General features: G+C 40.9%; 1 protein-coding gene and 1 long non-coding RNA gene across 2 annotated transcripts in view; both read left to right on the plus strand.

Moving 5' to 3' along the window:
* Nucleotides 1–6,766, plus strand: part of ZFP14 (ZFP14 zinc finger protein) — a 47,377-nt gene extending 40,611 nt beyond the window's left edge. Inside the window, exon 4 of the mRNA XM_017848659.1 lies at nucleotides 3,691–6,766. Within this exon, the coding sequence (XP_017704148.1) occupies nucleotides 3,691–4,826 (1,136 nt within the window). The 3' untranslated portion in view covers nucleotides 4,827–6,766. The remainder of the gene's footprint in view (nucleotides 1–3,690) is intronic.
* Nucleotides 6,767–13,410: 6,644 nt separating this feature from the next.
* LOC108513055 (uncharacterized) overlaps nucleotides 13,411–18,823 on the plus strand; it is a 39,052-nt gene continuing 33,639 nt past the window's right edge. Inside the window, exon 1 of the long non-coding RNA XR_001880778.1 lies at nucleotides 13,411–13,495. This is a non-coding gene — a long non-coding RNA (uncharacterized LOC108513055). The remainder of the gene's footprint in view (nucleotides 13,496–18,823) is intronic.

Genomic DNA, 18,823 nt, shown 5'->3' on the forward strand with positions numbered 1-18,823 from the left:
AAAAAAAAAAAAAAAAAGTACCCCATCTGGATCATGATCTTCGAGCCCACATCCAACATAGCCTTTATTTTTACTCTCATGCATTCAGGTGACCCCAGACGCCCTTCCATTTTTGATAGTCATTCTGCTGTACTTGATATTTACCATGACTTTTGCTCAGGATTTCATAAGCCTTTCAATGTTAGCGTGATTAAAAAAAAAAACCTTAACTTGCGTTGGCTACATGGGAATGGATAGCACCACACAAGGGAAGGATGTGAAGGAACAAAAGTTTTGTTTTGTTTTGTTTTGTTTTGTTTTGTTTTGTTTTGTTTTGTTTGAGATGGAGTTTCACTCTTATTGCCCATACTGGAGTGCAATGGCACGATCTTGGCTCACCCCAACCTCTGCCTCCTGGGTTCAAGCGATTCTCCTGCCTCAGCCTCCCGAGTAGCTGAGATTACAGGCATTTGCCACCACACTTGGCTAATTTTGTATTTTTAGTAGAGACGGGCTTTCTCCAAGTTGGTCAGGCTGGTCTCGAACTCCCAACCTCAGGTGATCTGCCCCCCTCGGCCTCCCAAAGTGTTGGGATTATAGGTGTGAGCCACTGCACCTGGTCAACAGAAGTTTGAGTAAGTGTAGAATTGATAAGTAATAGTATAAATTCTAGCGGAGATAAGTAAATCATTATAATATGGTATAAAGCAGCAGTCCCTACCTTTTTGACATCAGGGACTGGTTTTATGGAAGACAATGTTTCCATGGACTGGGGTGGGAGAAAATGGTAGGTGGTTTTGGGATGAAACTGTTCCACCTCAGATAATCAGGCATTAGATTCTCATACGGAGTGTGCAACCTAGATCCCTCGCATACACAGTTCACAATAAGGTTCACGCTCCTATGACAATCTAAAGTCACTGCTGATCTGACAGGAGGTGGAGCTCAGGCGGTCATACTCGCTCACTGGCTGCTCACCTTCTGCTGTGCAGCCTGGTTCCCAACAGACCATGGACTGGTCTGTGGCCCAGGGGTTGGGGACCTCTGGTATTAAGATTAGAGGCAGATAAACATATTAATGACTATATAATTATGAGAATTAAACTGGTAATATGTATTTGGGATTTGTTAATTAATGGTGATAATAGAGATTGTTTCTGCCCCAGGGGTAACTCAAGGATAACACTTAACAGACTAACTAGGCTAACAGAATAATATGAGAAAATTAATAAACATATTCAAAAATTGGAGAAAGAGTTATAAATATGAAAAAAAATGTGCATGGCCGGGTACAGTGTCTCACACTGTAATCCCAGCACTTTGGGAGGCCGAGGCGGGCAAATCATCTGAGGTCAGGAGTTCGAGACCAGTCTGGCCAACATGGTGAAACCCTGTCTCTACTAAAAATACAGAAAAATTAGCCGAGCCTGGTGGTGGGCGCCTATAATCCCAGCTACTGGGGAGGTTGAGGCAGGAGAATTACTTGAACCTGGGAGGCAGAAGTTGCAGTGAGCTGAGATTGTACCATCGCACTCCAGCCTGGGCAACAAGAAAGAAACTCCATCTCAAAAAAAACAAGAAAAGAAAAGAGAGTTTGCTGAGAGTGTTGCTATGGTTTGAATGTTTGTCTCCTCCAAAACTCATGTTGAAACTTAATCCCCATGGGTGGGACCTATAAGGGGTGAATGGGTCACAGGGCTTTCATGGCTTAATGGATTAATGAGTTATTATGGCAGTGGGACACATGGCTTCATAAGAAGCAAAAGAGACACCTGAACTAGCACACTCAGCCCCCATTACCCATTGATGGTCTGTGCACTGCGTTGGGACTCTTCCGGGTCCTCACCAGCAAGAAGGCCCTCACCAGATGCAGTCCCTCAACTTTGGAGTTCTCAGCCCCCATAATTGTTAAGAAATAAACTCCTTAATCTGTCAGAGTAGAGTAGAAATAATAATAATACATTCCTTTTCTTTATAAATTACCCATTTTCAGATACTTCGTTATAAGCAACAGAAAATGGACTAAGACAAGCATAAAGTGCATAGACTTAAATAGGGCCAGCAGGACTAGCCTTTGTGAAGAAGTGATTTTGATTTGAGGCTGAGAATGAAAACCAGCTAACCATGCAGTGTCAGAGGATTCCTCAAAGAAGGAGCAGCCTGTGAAGAGTCCTATTTATTTGGAACAGTTGTGGGGCATTTTGTGCGTTGAAAGAGGCCCAGTATGCTATGGACAGAGAGAATAAATGGGAGAAGAGATTTGTTGACAAGCAGCAGCTTTATTATTTATGCTCAGGTATTTATATTTTATTCTAATGGTAAAGAGATAGCATTGAAAACATTTAAATAGAAAGACTCAAATGTTGATCAGCATCCCAATGATTTCTTGAAGAATGTAAACAAGAGCAAAACAATTACTTGCCCAGGACTTTGTCCTATAGATGGTTTCAGTCAGTTAAAAACACATCTGCATAGTTTAAACAAATCTCTAGGTGATTCTTATCCACACTTAAATCAGGGCTTCACTGATTTGACTTGCTTTCCTAATCACTAGCGCTACCTGCACTCCTGGACTCTATTTGCTATGTTTGCCTTGCCCTTTTTCAAAATGATGAGAGTGCAATCTGTCCCATGGTACACATTAGCAGAATAGTGACAAAAGAATTGTGTATAATGTAGAAGATGATTAGCTCATGAGTAATTGTCCTAGTCCAGTGGAGCTAGCTTAGTAGAGGTATATTTATAATGTTCAGTAGGAAAGACAAAGGCCTTCCATATGATGCTTTATTATCAGGAGCCATTTCACCTCTGTTTTAAGAAAATTAATAATAAATGTCTGCACCCAGGGCTCCCTCCCCAGAGGAATGTACCATCAACCTTGCATGGCCTCTTATCTAAAGACAGGCTTCAATTTACCTTACTCCCACCTTAATGACGTCCTCACTGGCTCTGGCCTTTATTTTCAAGTGCAGTGTCTCAGGACCTGAAGTCTAGCATTGCTTCTTTATTTTTGTGCATTTTAATACACATGAAGTGGATTTTAGCCATGCTGAGCTGCCTTTTACTTTATCCCTTTAGATGTCAACTAGTTTATTTATTAGTATTCTACTGATTAAAGATGCATAGAATTGGCTGGGCATGGTGGCTCACACCTGTAATCCCAGGATTTTGGAAGGCTGAGGCAGGCGGATCACCTGAGATCAGTAGTTCGAGACCAGCCTAGCCAACATGGTGAAACCCCATCTCTACTAAAAATACACACAGAAAAATTAGCCTGGCTTGGTGGTGTGTGCCTGTAATTCCAGCTACTAGGAAGGCTGAGGCAGGATAATTGCTTGAACCTGGGAGTCGGAGGTTGTAGTGAGCCGATTGTGCCACTGCACTCTAGCCTAAGTGACAGAGCAAGACTCCGTCTCAAAAAAAAAAAAAGATGCATAGAATTAAGTGTTCCTGTTCCGGGCCTATTTTTCTTCTGAACACAGTAATTTTTTAGTGTATACTTTTGTAGAAGATAAAGTTTTTTAGGTACACATATGTAAGATTGTGGCAGAAATGTGTATGTTTGAGATCTGTCTCATCCATTCAGCTTGTAACAGGCATTATTTTAGTGCCTTTTATTTCTTTACAGAAGTTTTTTTGTTTGTTTGTTCTTTGTTTTTTCCTTTCTGGAACAGGAAAACAGTATGTATTTGCTTTCTTGTTTTCTTTCAGATTTGGAGTCCAGATACAAGACCAATACTTTATCTCCAGAAAAGGACATTTATGAAATATATTCATTTCAATGGGATATAATGGAAAGAATTAAAAGCTATAGCCTTCAGGGTTCTGTTTTTAGGAATGATTGGGAATGCAAAAGCAAGATTGAGGGGGAAAAGCAACAACAAGAGGAATATTTTGGGCAAGTGAAAATTACCTCTGAAAAAATGACCACTTACAAAAGGCACAATTTTCTTACGGAGTATCAGATCGTTCATAATGGAGAAAAGGTGTATGAGTGTAAGGAGTGTAGGAAGACCTTTATTCGTCGCTCAACACTTAGTCAACACCTGAGAATTCATACTGGTGAGAAACCTTATAAGTGTAAGGAATGTGGGCAGGCCTTTAGACAGCGTGCACATCTTATTCGACATCACAAACTTCACACCGGTGAGAAACCCTATGAATGTAAGGAGTGTGGGAAGGCCTTTACAGTGCTCCAAGAACTTACTCAACATCAGAGACTTCATACGGGTGAAAAGCCCTATGAATGTAAGGAATGTGGAAAGGCCTTTAGAGTACATCAGCAACTGGCTCGACATCAGAGAATTCACACTGGTGAGAAACCCTACGAATGTAAGGACTGTGGAAAGACCTTTAGACAGTGTACACACCTTACACGCCATCAGAGACTTCATACTGCTGAAAAGCTCTATGAATGTAAGGAATGTGGGAAAGCCTTCGTATGTGGTCCAGACCTTAGAGTACATCAGAAAATTCATTTTGGTGAGAAACCCTATGAATGTAAGGAATGTGGGAAGGCTTTTAGAATATGCCAACAACTTACTGTTCATCAGAGTATTCATACTGGTGAGAAACCCTACGAATGTAAGGAATGTGGGAAGACTTTTAGATTAAGACAACAACTAGTTCGCCATCAGAGAATACATACTCGTGAGAAACCCTATGAATGTATGGAATGTTGGAAGACCTTTAGTAGTTACTCACAGCTAATTTCACACCAGAGCATTCATATTGGTGAGAGACCCTATGAATGTGAAGAGTGTGGAAAGGCCTTTAGACTGCTCTCACAACTTACTCAGCATCAATACCAGGCATCCAAGTATTCAAGCACTGTGAAAACCTTATGAATGTAAGCGAATGTAGAATAACCTTTTAGACTGCCCTTCAACAACTTACCCAACATCAGAGTAAAGTCACACTGGTGAAGAAACGCTAGAATGTAAGGAATGTGGTAAGCTTTAGATTAATTCTTTCTTACTCAACACCAGAGAATTCATACTGGTGAGAAACCCTACAAGTGTAAGGAGTGTAAGAAGGCCTTTAGACAGCATTCACACCTTACTCAACATCAGAAGATTCATAATGGAATTTAATAGAAGAAAGCCTTCAAATGTATATGATGTTACAGAACATCAGAAAATTCATTTTTGAGAAAATGTGTTCCATGCTCAATTCCAAACATAATAAATTTTATACAAGAGAAAGAATATGTTGATTTAAAAGCCTTCCAACACCATTTAAACATGGTTTATCTTCAGCAAATTCCTATGAGAATAATGTAATGAATGTAGGAAAATCTTTAGCCTTATCTGTCATTATCTCCCTTTCTCCACTTTATTACCAGTGTGATTTATTGGACAAGATACTAAGCTTCTGTGCCTCATTTTGCTGACTTGTAAAATGGTAATAATAGTACTTATGTGTATTAGTTATTTATTGCTGTGTAATACATTACCACAAATGTAGTAGTTTAAAATAACATACATTTATATCTTACAATTTGGATCACAAGTATAGGCATGACTTAATTGGGTCCTCTGCTTCAGGGTCTCTTGCAAGGCTACAGATTTCAGCCAGGGCTGAGGTCTCATCTGAAGGCTCAACTGGGGAAGGATCCACATCCATACTAACATCGTTGTTACCTAAATGTATTTCCATGAGGCCTGTTGCATTGAGATTCTTAGTTTCTAGCTGGCTGTTGGCTGAACACTGACTGCAGTTCCTGGCCACAATAGTCTCATCAACATGGCTGCTTGCTTCATCGAGGCATGCAAGCCAAAAGCGGGGAGAGTCTGCTGGCAAGATGGAAGTTACAATCATGTGTTATCTAATCATGGAAGTAACATTCCCTCACCTTCTACTGGTAGAAGTAAGTTACTAGGATAGCCCACACTCAAGAGAAGGGGATGATACAAGAGTGTGAACAGGTCCTGGAGACAGGACCATTGGGGGGCCTTTTTAGAGTCAGCCTGTCACACTGTGGAATAGGATTGTTGCAAGGAGTAAGTAGTTAATACTTGGAGGAATCACAGTCATATAGCATGTATTCTGTAAATATTATCTATAATTGTTATTGTCATTAATATTAGTGAATTCACATAAAAGGAAGATCTATAGATATAATAAATGTAGATATGCCTCCTATCACCCCTCAGAAATTATTAAACATAATTTATTCTAGGTAAAATCTAGATTGTAGTGAATGTAGGAAGTTCTTCAGCACTTGAGCTGCATTAGAAATTTCATGCCAAAAAGAAACCCTGTGAATTTCGTGAGTGTGAGGTCATTAGTAGTACAGCTGTTGAATTAGAGAGAGACAGGAAATGATTTTCCCATAATTCCAAAAAGCAAAAGGCTTACAATCCCTCTTGTCTGACCACAGTTCAAAATTAATTAGAAACTATCAAAAATGTGACTTAAAAGAAATGAACCACCTAGGAATTTCATATTATTGTGTATATTTATGTGTGTGTATAAAACTGCTGTGGAAAAGAAAGAAAACATCATTCTATAAGTATCTTCAACCAGTAGGAGTTGTTTCAAGTTGAGTTTTTGATGTGATCCCACCAGTAATTTGATAGTTTACTTGATTGTGGCTGCATAATTTGGTCACCTATGAAAGATGCTAGAGCACCAATTTATATGTATATTTTTTGAGACAGGGTGTCACTTTGTCCCCCAGGCTGGAGTGCAGTGGCACAAGCATAGTTCACTATACCCTGTTCCTCCTGGGCCCACCTCAACCTCCTGAGTAGCTAGGACTACAGGTGTGCACCACTGTGCCTGGCTAATTAATTCATTTTTTTTCTTTTTTTTTTTTTTTTTTTAGAGAAAGGGTCTCACTGTGTTGTCCAGGCTGGTCTTGAACTTCTGGGCTCAAGTGATCCTCCCTCCTTGGCCTCCAAGGGTGCTGGGGTTACAGGCATGAGCCATCACACCCAGCCCAATTCATTATTCTTGAAATCAATAAATCAGAGGAAAAATTGTCATTTCATTTCGTTTTTCCACATGAACCAAATTTCAGGGTCACCAGAAGTTCATCAGATTCAAATGGATTTGGCCTGGCACAGGAGCTCATGCCTGTAATCCCAGCTCTTTGGGAGGACAAGATGGGTGGATCACTTGAGGCCAGGAGTTCAAGACCAACCTGGTCAACATGGTGAAACCCTGTCTGTACTAAAAATACAAAAATTAGCCAGGCATGGTGGCATGCGCCTGTAGTCCCAGCTACTTGGGAGGCTGAGGTGGGAGGATCGCTTGAACCCAAGAGGCAGAGTTTGCAGTGAGCTGAGATCGTGCCACTGCACTCCAGCCTAGGTGACAGAGTGAGACCCTGTCTCAAAAAAAAAAAAAAAAAAAAAAAAATTGAATGGGTTTTCTTTTTTAAAGAAGTCTAATAAATCCAGAAGGAATTATAGGATTAGAAAAATCACCATTTTCTAGACCTTAATGGAATAATGGGTCCAGAAGACACAATCTTCAATGGGTACTACAACTAATAAGTGAAATTTTTTTTTTTTTTGAAACGGAGTCTCGCTCTGTCGCCCGGGCTGGAGTGCAGTGGCCGGATCTCAGCTCACTGCAAGCTCCGCCTCCCGGGTTTACGCCATTCTCCTGCCTCAGCCTCCCGAGTAGCTGGGACTACAGGCGCCCGCCACCTCTCCCGGCTAGTTTTTTTGCATTTTTTAGTAGAGACGGGGTTTCACCGTGTTAGCCAGGATGGTCTCGATCTCCTGACCTCGTGATCCGCCCGTCTCGGTCTCCCAAAGTGCTGGGATTACAGGCTTGAGCCACCGCGCCCGGCCAGGTGAAACATTTTATAGCGAGATTTTTATGGTGGATTTATCAGGCTGGCCACCTCTAAACCCTTTGATCTATTTTAACCTTAATAAAAATAGGTCTGTCAGACAACACACACACTTCCTGACATAGTGCAATAAGAAGTCTACACCACCATCGACAAAGCCTTATTGCTGGAATAATGAACTGAAAGAAGGGGACCAGATGAACAGTGTATGGTCATCCCTTGGTATCCATGAGGAATTGGTTCCGGGACCCTCCAGTGATGGTAAAATCTGAGGATGCTCAAGTCCGTTGTATAAAATGGCATCGTATGTATTTGCATATTACATACTCACATCCTACTGTATACTTTAAATAATCTTTGGATGACTTATACCTAACACAATGTAAATACTATGTAAATAGTTGTTATACTGTATTTTGCAATTTGTATTATTTTATTGTATTTTATTTTATTGATTTTTTTTTTTTTTTTTTTTTGAGTATTTTCTATTTGAGGTTGGTTGAATCTGCAAATATAGAGGGCTGGCTATAAAGGGCACCACAAGGAAGAAGCCAAACAGATCCAGAATGTGTGAAATTCTACAGAGCAAATTACCTGATTTCTTCAACTAATACGTGGCATGAAAATACAAGGGGAAGGGCAACCATTAACAGATTAAAAGAGACTTAAAGAGACATGTCAACTAAATTCAGTATGTTGGCATTACTTGCAGCCGGTTTGAACAAAACATAAAAAGCCATTTTGGAGACAGTGGGGGAAGTGTGGACATGGATTAATATTAAATGATATTTACATATATTAATTTGGTTAGGGATGATGTCAATGTGATTATAAAAAATAAAAGATCCTATGTGTTAGAGATACATACTATGAAATGAAGATTGACAAATTTGGATTAAAATATTCCAGCAAAAGAAAAATAATTGGCAAAGAGAGCTGGGAACTAAATTGGCAACATGTTGATAATTTAAGTGGAGTGGTTTGTTCATGGAGATTTATTGCTCTAATATTTCTACTTTTGTATGTGTTTGAAATTTCAATAATAAAATGTTTAAAATGAAAACCAAATTTATAGACTATGTAGAAATGAATGACAGTGAGATGCCTGCACATCTAACCTTATCAGATATCATCAAAGTTCTGTTCAGTGAGAAATTAATACCCTGTAATGTGGTAAGGAAATCTTATTTGTGGATACAGTCTTCGTCTTCTTCACTTACCCACAGCAGCAACACCAGGCCTGTCACACAGATGAATGTGTTGAGGGAATGAATAAGCATTTCCGTCAAGAAAAAGGAAACGGCCGAGACGGGTGGATCACGAGGTCCGGAGATCGAACCATCCTGGCTAACCACGTGAAACCCGCTCTACTAAAAAAAATACAAAAACTCTAGCCGGGCGACCAGTCAGGAGTGGGCCGGTGCGCCTGTTAGTCCCAGCTACTCCGGAGCTGGGCAGTGGAGAGGATGGCGTAAACCCGGGCGGAGGCGGTGAGCTGCAGTGAGCTGAGATTCCGGGCCACTGCACTCCAGGCCCGGGGACAGGCAGAGCGAGACTCCGTCTCGAAAAAAAAAAAAAAAAAAAAAAAAAAGGGAACAACAAAATAAAACCAACCCAAGTAAAGACAGCCAGTGGCCAGGCACCGATGTTCATGCCTGTAATCCCAGCACTTTTGGGAAGCCAGCAGGTGGCGGATCACCTGGAGGTCGGGAGTTTGAGCACCAGCCGTGAGCCAACATTGAGAAACCCCGGTCTCTACTAAAAATAACAAAATTAGCCAGGCGTGGTGGCACATACCTGTAATTCCACTACATTGGGAGGCTGAGCAGGGAGAATCCTTGAACCCGGAGGCGGAGGTGCGGTGAGCTGAGATCGTGCCACCGCACTCCAGGCGTGCAGTACAGAAGCAGGAGTCTGTTTAAAAAAAGAAAAAAAAAAAAGGAACAGTCAAGTACAGTAGAAAGTAGGAAATTAAGAGAATAGAAATATTAGATTGATTCGCAATGGTAATGAGTGATTAGATTTATGGCATTAAATCAAGGCAGAAAAATGAAAGAATACATGAGTGATTGATGATAAAAGAGACCAGCAAGATTCTAGATAATATTCAGGGAGATGTTTTAAATTTATAAGGCCAAATAGGTGGCACAGTGTCTTACGCCTGTAATCCCAGCACTTTAGGGAGGCCCGAGGGTGGGGTGGATCACTTGAAGTCAGCGAGTTCGAGACCAGCTGGCCAACATAGCAAAACCCATCTCTACTAAAACTACGAAAAATTAGCCTGTCACGGTGGCGGGGCACCTGTAATCTAAGTACTGGGGAGGCGTGAGGCAGGAGAATCCTGAACTCAGTTAGGCACAGGTTAGCAGTGAGCCAAGATCGCACCCCTGCACTCCAGCCTGGGTGGACAAAGTGAGACCCAGTCTCGAAAATAAATAAACATAATATGGTAAAACTATAATGCACACATGCACAAACATGTATATTCATTCCAATACAAGTAAAAAGTGTAAGAAGGATTCGATTTTTCTCCCCAAAGGAATATGTTATTATAAGTATAATCACTGTAGAACCCAAATAGATTAACAAAAAAGTGTGTGATGTGTGTGTGTGTGTGTGTGAATCCTGTTTAAGTAACAAATTCGGAGTACTTATAAAAACGTTTAAGGAATATCCTAAAAATTTTACCAATTAATTCTGCACAGCGTAAATGATCTAATAAAAAATTAGATGAAGATAGCTTCTGAAGCAAAATCTAGACCACCTTCATTATGAATGATTCTGTTTTCACAATCTAAATTAAGTTTATTTTAGACTTTATTTATTTATTTATTTATTTATTATTTATTTATTTTTTTTTGAGACGAATCTTGCTCTGCCGCCAGGCTGGAGTGCAGGGCCGGGTCTGCAGCTCACTGGCAAGCTCCGCCTCCGGGTTGGACCGCCATTCCCTGTCTCAGGCCTCACCGAGTAGCTGGGGATACAGGCGCCCCGCTCGTCGGGGGCGCCCGGCTGGTTTTTTTGTATTTTTTAGTAGAGACGGGGTTTCCCGTATTAGGCCAGGATGGTCTCGGATCTCCTGACCTGTGAATCCGCCTCGTCTCGGCCGCCCAAAGTGCTGGGATTACAGGCTTGAGCCACCGCGCCCGGCTATTTAGAATTTATTACAAAATCTATCTTTGCTAATAGGTCAGTGTTTCTTTTCCCAAGCACCAAATACCTCCAGAAGGCCTGTATTTGACCCCTAAATTCAACATTCTCCAGAAGTTTGCTTCAAGGAATACTAATTCTTGATGGTATTTGAAAAAAAGATTTCTTGGGAAAATAGGCAAATGAAGCAAAACATAAAACATCTACTTTTGGCCGGGCGTGGTGGCTCACGCCTGTAATCCCAACACTTTGGGAGGCCAAGGCAAGCAGATCACCTGAGGTCAGCAGTTCGAGACCAGCCTGACCAACATAGTGAAACCCCATCTCTACTAAAAGTACATAATTAGCTGGGCATGGTGGAGGGTGCCTGTAATCCCAGCTACTCGGGAGGCTGAGGCAGGAGAATTGTTTGAACCCAGGAAACGGAGGTTGCAGTGAGCCGAGATTGTGCCACTGCACAATTGCCTGGGCAACAAGACTGAAACTCAGTCTCAAAAAAAAAAAAAGAAAAGAAAAAAAATCTACTTTTGAGGAATTCAAAGTATATATGCTCAGTTTGTCAAAGATTTAGTAAAGACATTTTTATTTAACTGAGTGTATCTCAAATTTATTGTGGAATTCTCAGTCCCAATATCTGGAATAGGAACTGCTTTGGTAGATGCTGCCATAACCATAATAAATGTCTTCAAGGGTATAATTTTAGACATTATGGTGTGTGGTTGTGTTGGGGGGTAATAAGTCAGGGCAACTTTTTGCCGCTCACATCATGCTCTGAAAGTAGCTACCTGCTTTAATGGATGGTTAGTGCTTTTCTATAGAATGGAAAAGTTCCAGCCTGATCCTTGATGTTTGTATTAAACATGCTTATATATAATATTAAACAATGATTAAGGACATAAACGAGTTTCTGTGGTAATAAAGATGCTATATTGAATATCATTTTGTGTATTTTCTGATTTCCCTAAAGAGTAAAGAATCTAAGGTGTTACCTAGAAATGAAATTGTTCGTTATAGGCTGTATACACGTTCAGCTTCACTGCTTATTGCCAAATTGTGGCTCCACCATTGTTCCAGTTTTGAATCCCTTTGATCATTGAATATGAGTGTTCATATTTCCCTGCCTCTGCTATAAGTTTCCATATTTATTACACTGAGCCAGGCACGTTGGCTCACACCTGTAATCCCAGCACTTTGGAAGGCCAAGGCAAGAGGATTGCTTGAGCCCAGAAGTAGGAGACCAGGCTGGGCAACATGGCAAAACCCCGTATCTACAAAAAATATAAACATTAGCTGGGTGACATGCACCTGCGGTCTCAGCTACTTGGGAGGCTGAGGTGGATGGATCACTTCAGTCTGGAAAATCGAGACTGCAGTAAGCCGTGATTATGCCACTGCACTCCAGCCTGAGTGTCGGAGTGAGACCCTCTTTCAAAAAAAAAAAAATTATTACCTTGATTACAAGTGAGTCAAGCATCTTTTCATATGTGTTTATTGGCCAATTGTGTTTTCTTTACTGTGCTTTTTAATGATGCCTTTGTTGTATTTTTTTTTTTCATTCTCATTTTTTGATTTTCAGGATTCTTAAAATATTTCAGGTATTGGCCGGGTGTGATGGCTCACGCCTGTAATCCCAGCACTTTGGGAAGCTGAGGTGGACGGATAATCTGAGGTCAGGAGTTCAAGACCAGCCTGGCCAACATGGTGAAACCCCGTTTGTACTAAAAATACAAAAATTAGCCGGGCGTAGTGACGGGCGCCCGTAATTCCAGCTACTCGGAAGGCTGAAGCATGAGAATCACTTGAATCCGGGAGGGGGAGGTTGTAGTGAGCCGAAATCGCGCCATTGGGCTCCAGCCTGGGGAACAGAGTGAGACTCCGTCTGAAAACATAAACAAAAACAAAACAAAGCAAAAATAAGCCTATTCCAAAACAAAATAATGAAAGTATTTATTCGGATGTTTTTATTTTTTTTTTTCGGATGTTTTAAAATAAATTTTTTAATCTTATGTATTCGTGTCCAAAGGTGAAGAACGTAATGTACTGAAGAAGGTGATGGGACTTAAGTCACTTCTGTAGGACGTGAGTCCATTTACCTAACATTTTTCTTTTACCTGGGTCAGGTTCCACCCAGGCTCGCCTCCTCCTGGCCCTGAGAATGCACTGACTCCATCCTCCGCATCAAGTCAGGTGCCCCAGCATTTGGCCGATCTGCTCATGCGTACTCCTAGGTCAGGAGGCCACTCCTAGAAGTCTCCGGGGCTCGGGCGGTGGGCGGAGCGCGCGGTCCTCGTGGTCACTGCTGTATTTCTTGTTCGTTTTAGGACTCCACTAAAACCACAGGCACTCCACTCCTCAGGGGTGCCTGCGGTCCTGACTGTTCCGTCTTGCACTACAGATTCCACGGGCGACAGAGAAATCTCGGACATCTGGCTCCGTTTCCCTGACCTCTGCGCTGCGGGTGACCTGGTCCCATCTGAGGAAGAAGGCGGCGCGGGTCGCTGCCGGAGCCTCTGCAGCCTCAGCTCGCCTCCCGCAGCCCGCGTGGGACCCTATGTGGCGGTGAGAGTGGAGCTGCAGGAGGCGCTCAGAGCGAGGACGCCTCGGTCGCGGGCAGGGCTTGTCTCCCGCCTCCTGAGGCCCGGGGGTGCTGGAACTGCGGAGGAGGGGGCTCATCTCTAGGGAGACAGTTGGGGAACGTCTCCTTTGTGACGTAGGGACTGAGAAGGGTGCGTGAAAGTCTTTGTGAGTGGGACAAAGAGTGAGTGTCCTTTGCAAAGCGTGCTTTGCTGTAGCTTTCTGGTGTCACTGACCCGTGGGTCCAGGGTCTCGGTTTCCCTGTCTCCTCTCAGTCTAGTATGACTGCCACAGAGAAATGATGCAAGCGGGAAATCAGATACTGAGCCTTAGATGAAGGTTTCCAGTGAGAAGAAACAGGATGGGAAGCTTAGAGCAGGAATTGCCCTTAAGACAGTGTAATAGACTCTGTTAGAGAAAAAAAAAATTCAGTCAAACTTCTTAAAGCATGCAAAGGAAGACTTTATTCAGGATCATCGTCATAGGTATTGGAAGTACAGCAGTGAGATTTTGCAGTGGGTGAAAGAGATTGGGTTCAACTCTAAATTCAGCATGAACGAGTGGGACTTTATCATCAAGGAGCAGGTTAGGGATCACTGGATGACAAAATACTAAAAGGAAATGTCTGGGATAAGTAGGATTCTGGCTAAACACACCTGTTGGGATTCTTTTTGAAGAGAGAGACCCGGGTGATAAGACATCATCACCTGGGGGATGGTGGAGGGTGAAGATACCGGGGCAGAGGGTTCCTGCTAAACTGACTTAGAAGGGGTCTTTGCTATTATTGGATTTTATAATGAAGTGTACTGATGGGCCCATTAGAAGGAGTAAGAGCCTGAGTAAAGTTTGATCAGGCATAGTTCGTGTAGGATTCCTTCCTGGAAGGGTTATACACTCCGTCCCCATCTCCCGGTTCTTGGAGTTTCATTTACATGTTTAAGAAACCGGCCTTCTTGAATTCTGACCCCAAGAACCTGCAGTGAAGGATGATTGGAGATTCCACCCACCATACTTCTTTCTGGTTATGTGTATGAAATTATGCACCTATAGCCTTGGAGAGGGAAACAGAAACACTATTTTGAGGCGTTTTTGGATTGTTCCGTTTTGGACTTCTGTAGATCGAAAGCAACAGGAATATGAACTCAGTTGTGATGTGTCCTTGCAAATGAAGGAAGTGAGCCAGAATGTAAGTGTCCCAAAATAGGAATTCTTAGTCATTGGGTCCATTGTCTGTTTTTTTGGGGCATACAGGGCACCACAATCCCCCTAAAACTCTATATACATGTTTGTTAATTTGCATTTTTCCAGGGTTCTATCATCCAAATTATTTAGACTTGAGCTTTAGATCTGGAATCGGAGTGTTATACCTTTGAATGGTTTTGCAGAAAACTAATGATCAGGATTATGAGAATGGTTAAGAAAATCAGACAACATTCATGAGATTGGACATTATACTGATAATAAAATTTATGCTTATAAAGAATTTGTGAATGGCTGCATACCAGGTTATCAGGAAAACAAAACATAATAAGAATTTGTCATTTACGGAAAAATGACTATGATCTAACCTTAAATAGGATTTATAGTTACAGGTCGCAGTTCTCAAAAACCATATATGCAGGCCATTTTTAAAAAATGGAAGTTTGCAAAATCTTTTGAAAGGATTGTATCTAATATGACCATTCAACTGGTTTTTCAGAAAAGAATAGAAGGGGAGAGGCCACATTTATTGAACATCTAATATGTACCCAAAATCATGTGGTCTGTTTTCTGTGTCTTTGTCATTAAATGTGCAAAGGCCATTTCCCTGTTCATTAAGGGAAGAATCTTTATAGGGAAATGTTTCTAATTATATAGAAGTGGCACAGCTAAAGGCTATTCAAGAAGACACAATGTTACATGGTTCTGTCACGCTGATATTTTTTAATTCTAGGCCTACTATTTAGGTTTCTTATAATGACAGAAATGTACCCTTTTGCCGTAATGATCATTTAAAGTTTAATACTTTGAAATGTATTGATGTTCTATTTGTAATGATGAAATTAAGACAGGTTCATTGCAAAAATTTCATTACTTAAGGAAGTTATGAAGAAGAAAGAATAACCCCAAATGCCCCTGCCCAGAGAAAATCACTAACATTTTGGTGTATGTGTTTCTAATTTTCATGTATGAACATTTGTTTGTAGTTTTGTCATTGCAGAAGTAAACCTTTTAACTAAAGTTTAGACAGAAGCAGATATCCAGATTAAACAAATAAAAATGGATAAGTTATTGACTTTCATAGCCTTTTGGCATATTTCTTTCCTTTTGGTTTTATTTTATTTTATTTTATTTATTTATTTTTTTTGAGACGGAGTCTCTCTCTGTTGCCCGGGCTGGAGTGCAGTGGCCGGATCTCAGCTCACTGCAAGCTCCGCCTCCCGGGTTCATGCCATTCTCCTGCCTCAGCCTCCGAGTAGCTGGGACTACAGGCGCCCGCCACCTCGCCCGGCTAGTTTTTTGTATTTTTTAGTAGAGACAGGGTTTCACCGTGTTAGCCAGGACGGTCTCGATCTCCTGACCTCGTGATCCGCCCGTCTCGGTCTCCCAAAGTGCTGGGATTAGAGGCTTGAGCCATCGCGCCCGGCCCCTTTTGGTTTTAAAAATACTAAAGACTAATTGGATTTGTCTTTCTTTCGAGTTTGTAATTCTGAAATTAATATTTTATTTTCACTATAGTCTTCAAGTCTAACACTTCAATTTTTAGTTTTTATAATTCTGATTTATGTTCTATCACATCTCAAAGTACTTTATTGTAGCGTATTTTTGAGTAGTGTGGTATCGTGTTTTTCTGGCTTGTGGCATTTGTTTGATGTGTATTTAAATTGTCTCTATGTCTGTCATTCACTATTTCTTTTATACTCTTTTGGATGGGGTTTGAACTTGAGTCTCCTTTTTGGACATTTATATCTCAGATAAGTTTTTTTTAACGTTGGGCAAGGTATCATAGTTCTGGGTATTCTAAGTTTGTGATTTTAGTGTGCCCTACTCTCTTATTTTGTTGTGTTCAAATTCTCATGGTTGAGAGGTGAATGTAGGTATAGAGCAGTTTTCTGTAGTATTGTAATTGAATTGGTATTAATCCAGTTTAAAATTGTTACAAATTAAGATGTTAATCCCCAGGGAATCCATTAACACAATAACTGAAAAAAATACATTGCAGAAAAAATAACAAGGGAATTAAAAAGCTACCGTGGAAAATATCTATTTAATAGCAAATTATGCAGTAATAGAAGAATAGAGGAATAAAGGAGATGTAAGACATATAGAAAATAGCAGAATGTCAGCCATACTGTACTATATGATTGCATGTATAGAGGTGGCTAGAGCAGTCAGATTCATAGACAGAAAGTACAATGGTGATTGCAGGTGGCTGGGTGGAAGGGAAATGGGGAGGCATTATTCAATGAGCACAAGGTTTCTTTAATCAAGATTAATAAGCTCTCGAGACCTGTTGTACCATGTCTTACCTACAGTCAAAAATGTATTGTATGCTTAAAAATTTAAATGGCTAGATACCATCTTAAAGGTTTCCTACTGTAATTTAAAAAAATGAACTCACTAGAAAAAATGTTGAATAAGTAGAAATGTTAAAAGGTGTTGTTCATCCCAGGGATTACCTCATGTCTCTCCGTTTTCTTATTACATTTTCTATAAATCACAATTTGTCTGAACCTCAAAAACTGTTACTGTAAAATGTTCCATGAAATAACAAAAGTAAAGGGATTCTTTTAATCCTTAAAAACAATAACAGTGGATGGGCACGGTGGCTCAGGACTGTAATCCCAGCACTTTGGAAGGCCGAGTCAGGCAGATCACCCGAGGTCAGGAGGCTGAGACCAGCCTGGCCAACATGGTTAAAACTCTGTCTGTACTAAAAATACAAAAAATTAGCCAGGCATGGTGGCACATGCCTGTAATCCCAGCTGCTCGGGAGGTTGAGGCAGGAGAATCACTTGAACCTGGGAGGCAGAGGTTGCAGTGAGCCGAGATCACGCCATTGCACTCCAGCCTGGGTGACGAGTGAAACTCCATCTCAAAAAAAAACCAAAAACCAAAAAACAAAAACAGTAACAGAAATTTGGGAAATTTTATAATAGGTAGAAAGTAAACAACACAAGCCTAAACATTCAAATGGACAGAGAAGAAATGAAAAGGAAAACTAGAGAATACTTTGCGTTGGATAAAAAAAAAAACATACTGAAATTTATGGCATATAGCTAAAACAGTGCTAAGACAGAATGTATAGCCATAAATGCCCACATTGAGAAAGAGTAAAGATCTCAAATCAGTAACCTAACTTTCTAAAACCCAACTTTTCTTAAAAACAAGGAAAGAGCAAATGAAACCCAAAATAACTAGAACTAAGGAAATGGTAAACATTAGAACAGAGGTAAATGAAATAGAGAATAAAAGGAGAATAGAGAAAATCAACAAGTCAAAAGGTTGTTCTTTGAAAAATACAGAAAATTGATAAACTTTAGATACACTGACCAAAATGAAAGAAGATCCAAATTAGTAAAATCATGAATGAAAAGGGAAACATATCTATTGAATTTAGATAAATAAAAAGAATTATGAGGGAAAGTTAAGAATAATTGAATGCCAACAAATTAGAAAACTTAGATGAATGTTGAACTTCAAACAAAAATACAAACTACCAAATTTTACTTAAGAAGAAATAGAAAATCTGAAAAAGAAAAAAAATCTTGGTCGAGCGCAGTGGCTCACGCCTGTAATCCTAGCACTTTGGGAGGCCGAGGCATGTGAATCATGAGATCAGGAATTCAAAACCAGCCTGACCAACATGGTGAAACCCTGTGTCTATTAAAAATACAAAAATTAGCTGGGCATTGTGGCATGCACCTGTAGTCCCAGCTAGTCAGGAGGCTGAGGAGGACAATCGCTTGAACCTGGGAGGCGGAGGTTGCAGTAAGCCGAGATTGCACCACTGCACTCCAGCCTGGGTGACAGAGCAAGACTCCGTCCCATACCCCCTGTCCCCCACCCCCCCAAAAAACACAAACCACGTCTGGATGCTAAAAAAAAAAAAAAAAGAAAGAAAGAGAAAATCTGTCTTCCTTTCTCTCTTTCTGTCTCCCGGCACTTACTCACCTCCCCTCTCTTTACTTATAAAGAGATTAAATCAGTAACCCAAAAACCTCCTACAAAAATAGGTGGAGGCTGGCTGGGTGCGGTGGCTCACGCCTGTAATCCCAGCACTTCGGGAGGCCGAGGCGAGTGGATCACGAGGTCAGGAGATCGAGACCATCC

The sequence above is a fragment of the Rhinopithecus bieti genome, unplaced genomic scaffold (genome assembly GCF_001698545.2).
Source record: "Rhinopithecus bieti isolate Rb0 unplaced genomic scaffold, ASM169854v2 scaffold_32059, whole genome shotgun sequence".
Classification (NCBI taxonomy): domain Eukaryota; kingdom Metazoa; phylum Chordata; class Mammalia; order Primates; family Cercopithecidae; genus Rhinopithecus; species Rhinopithecus bieti.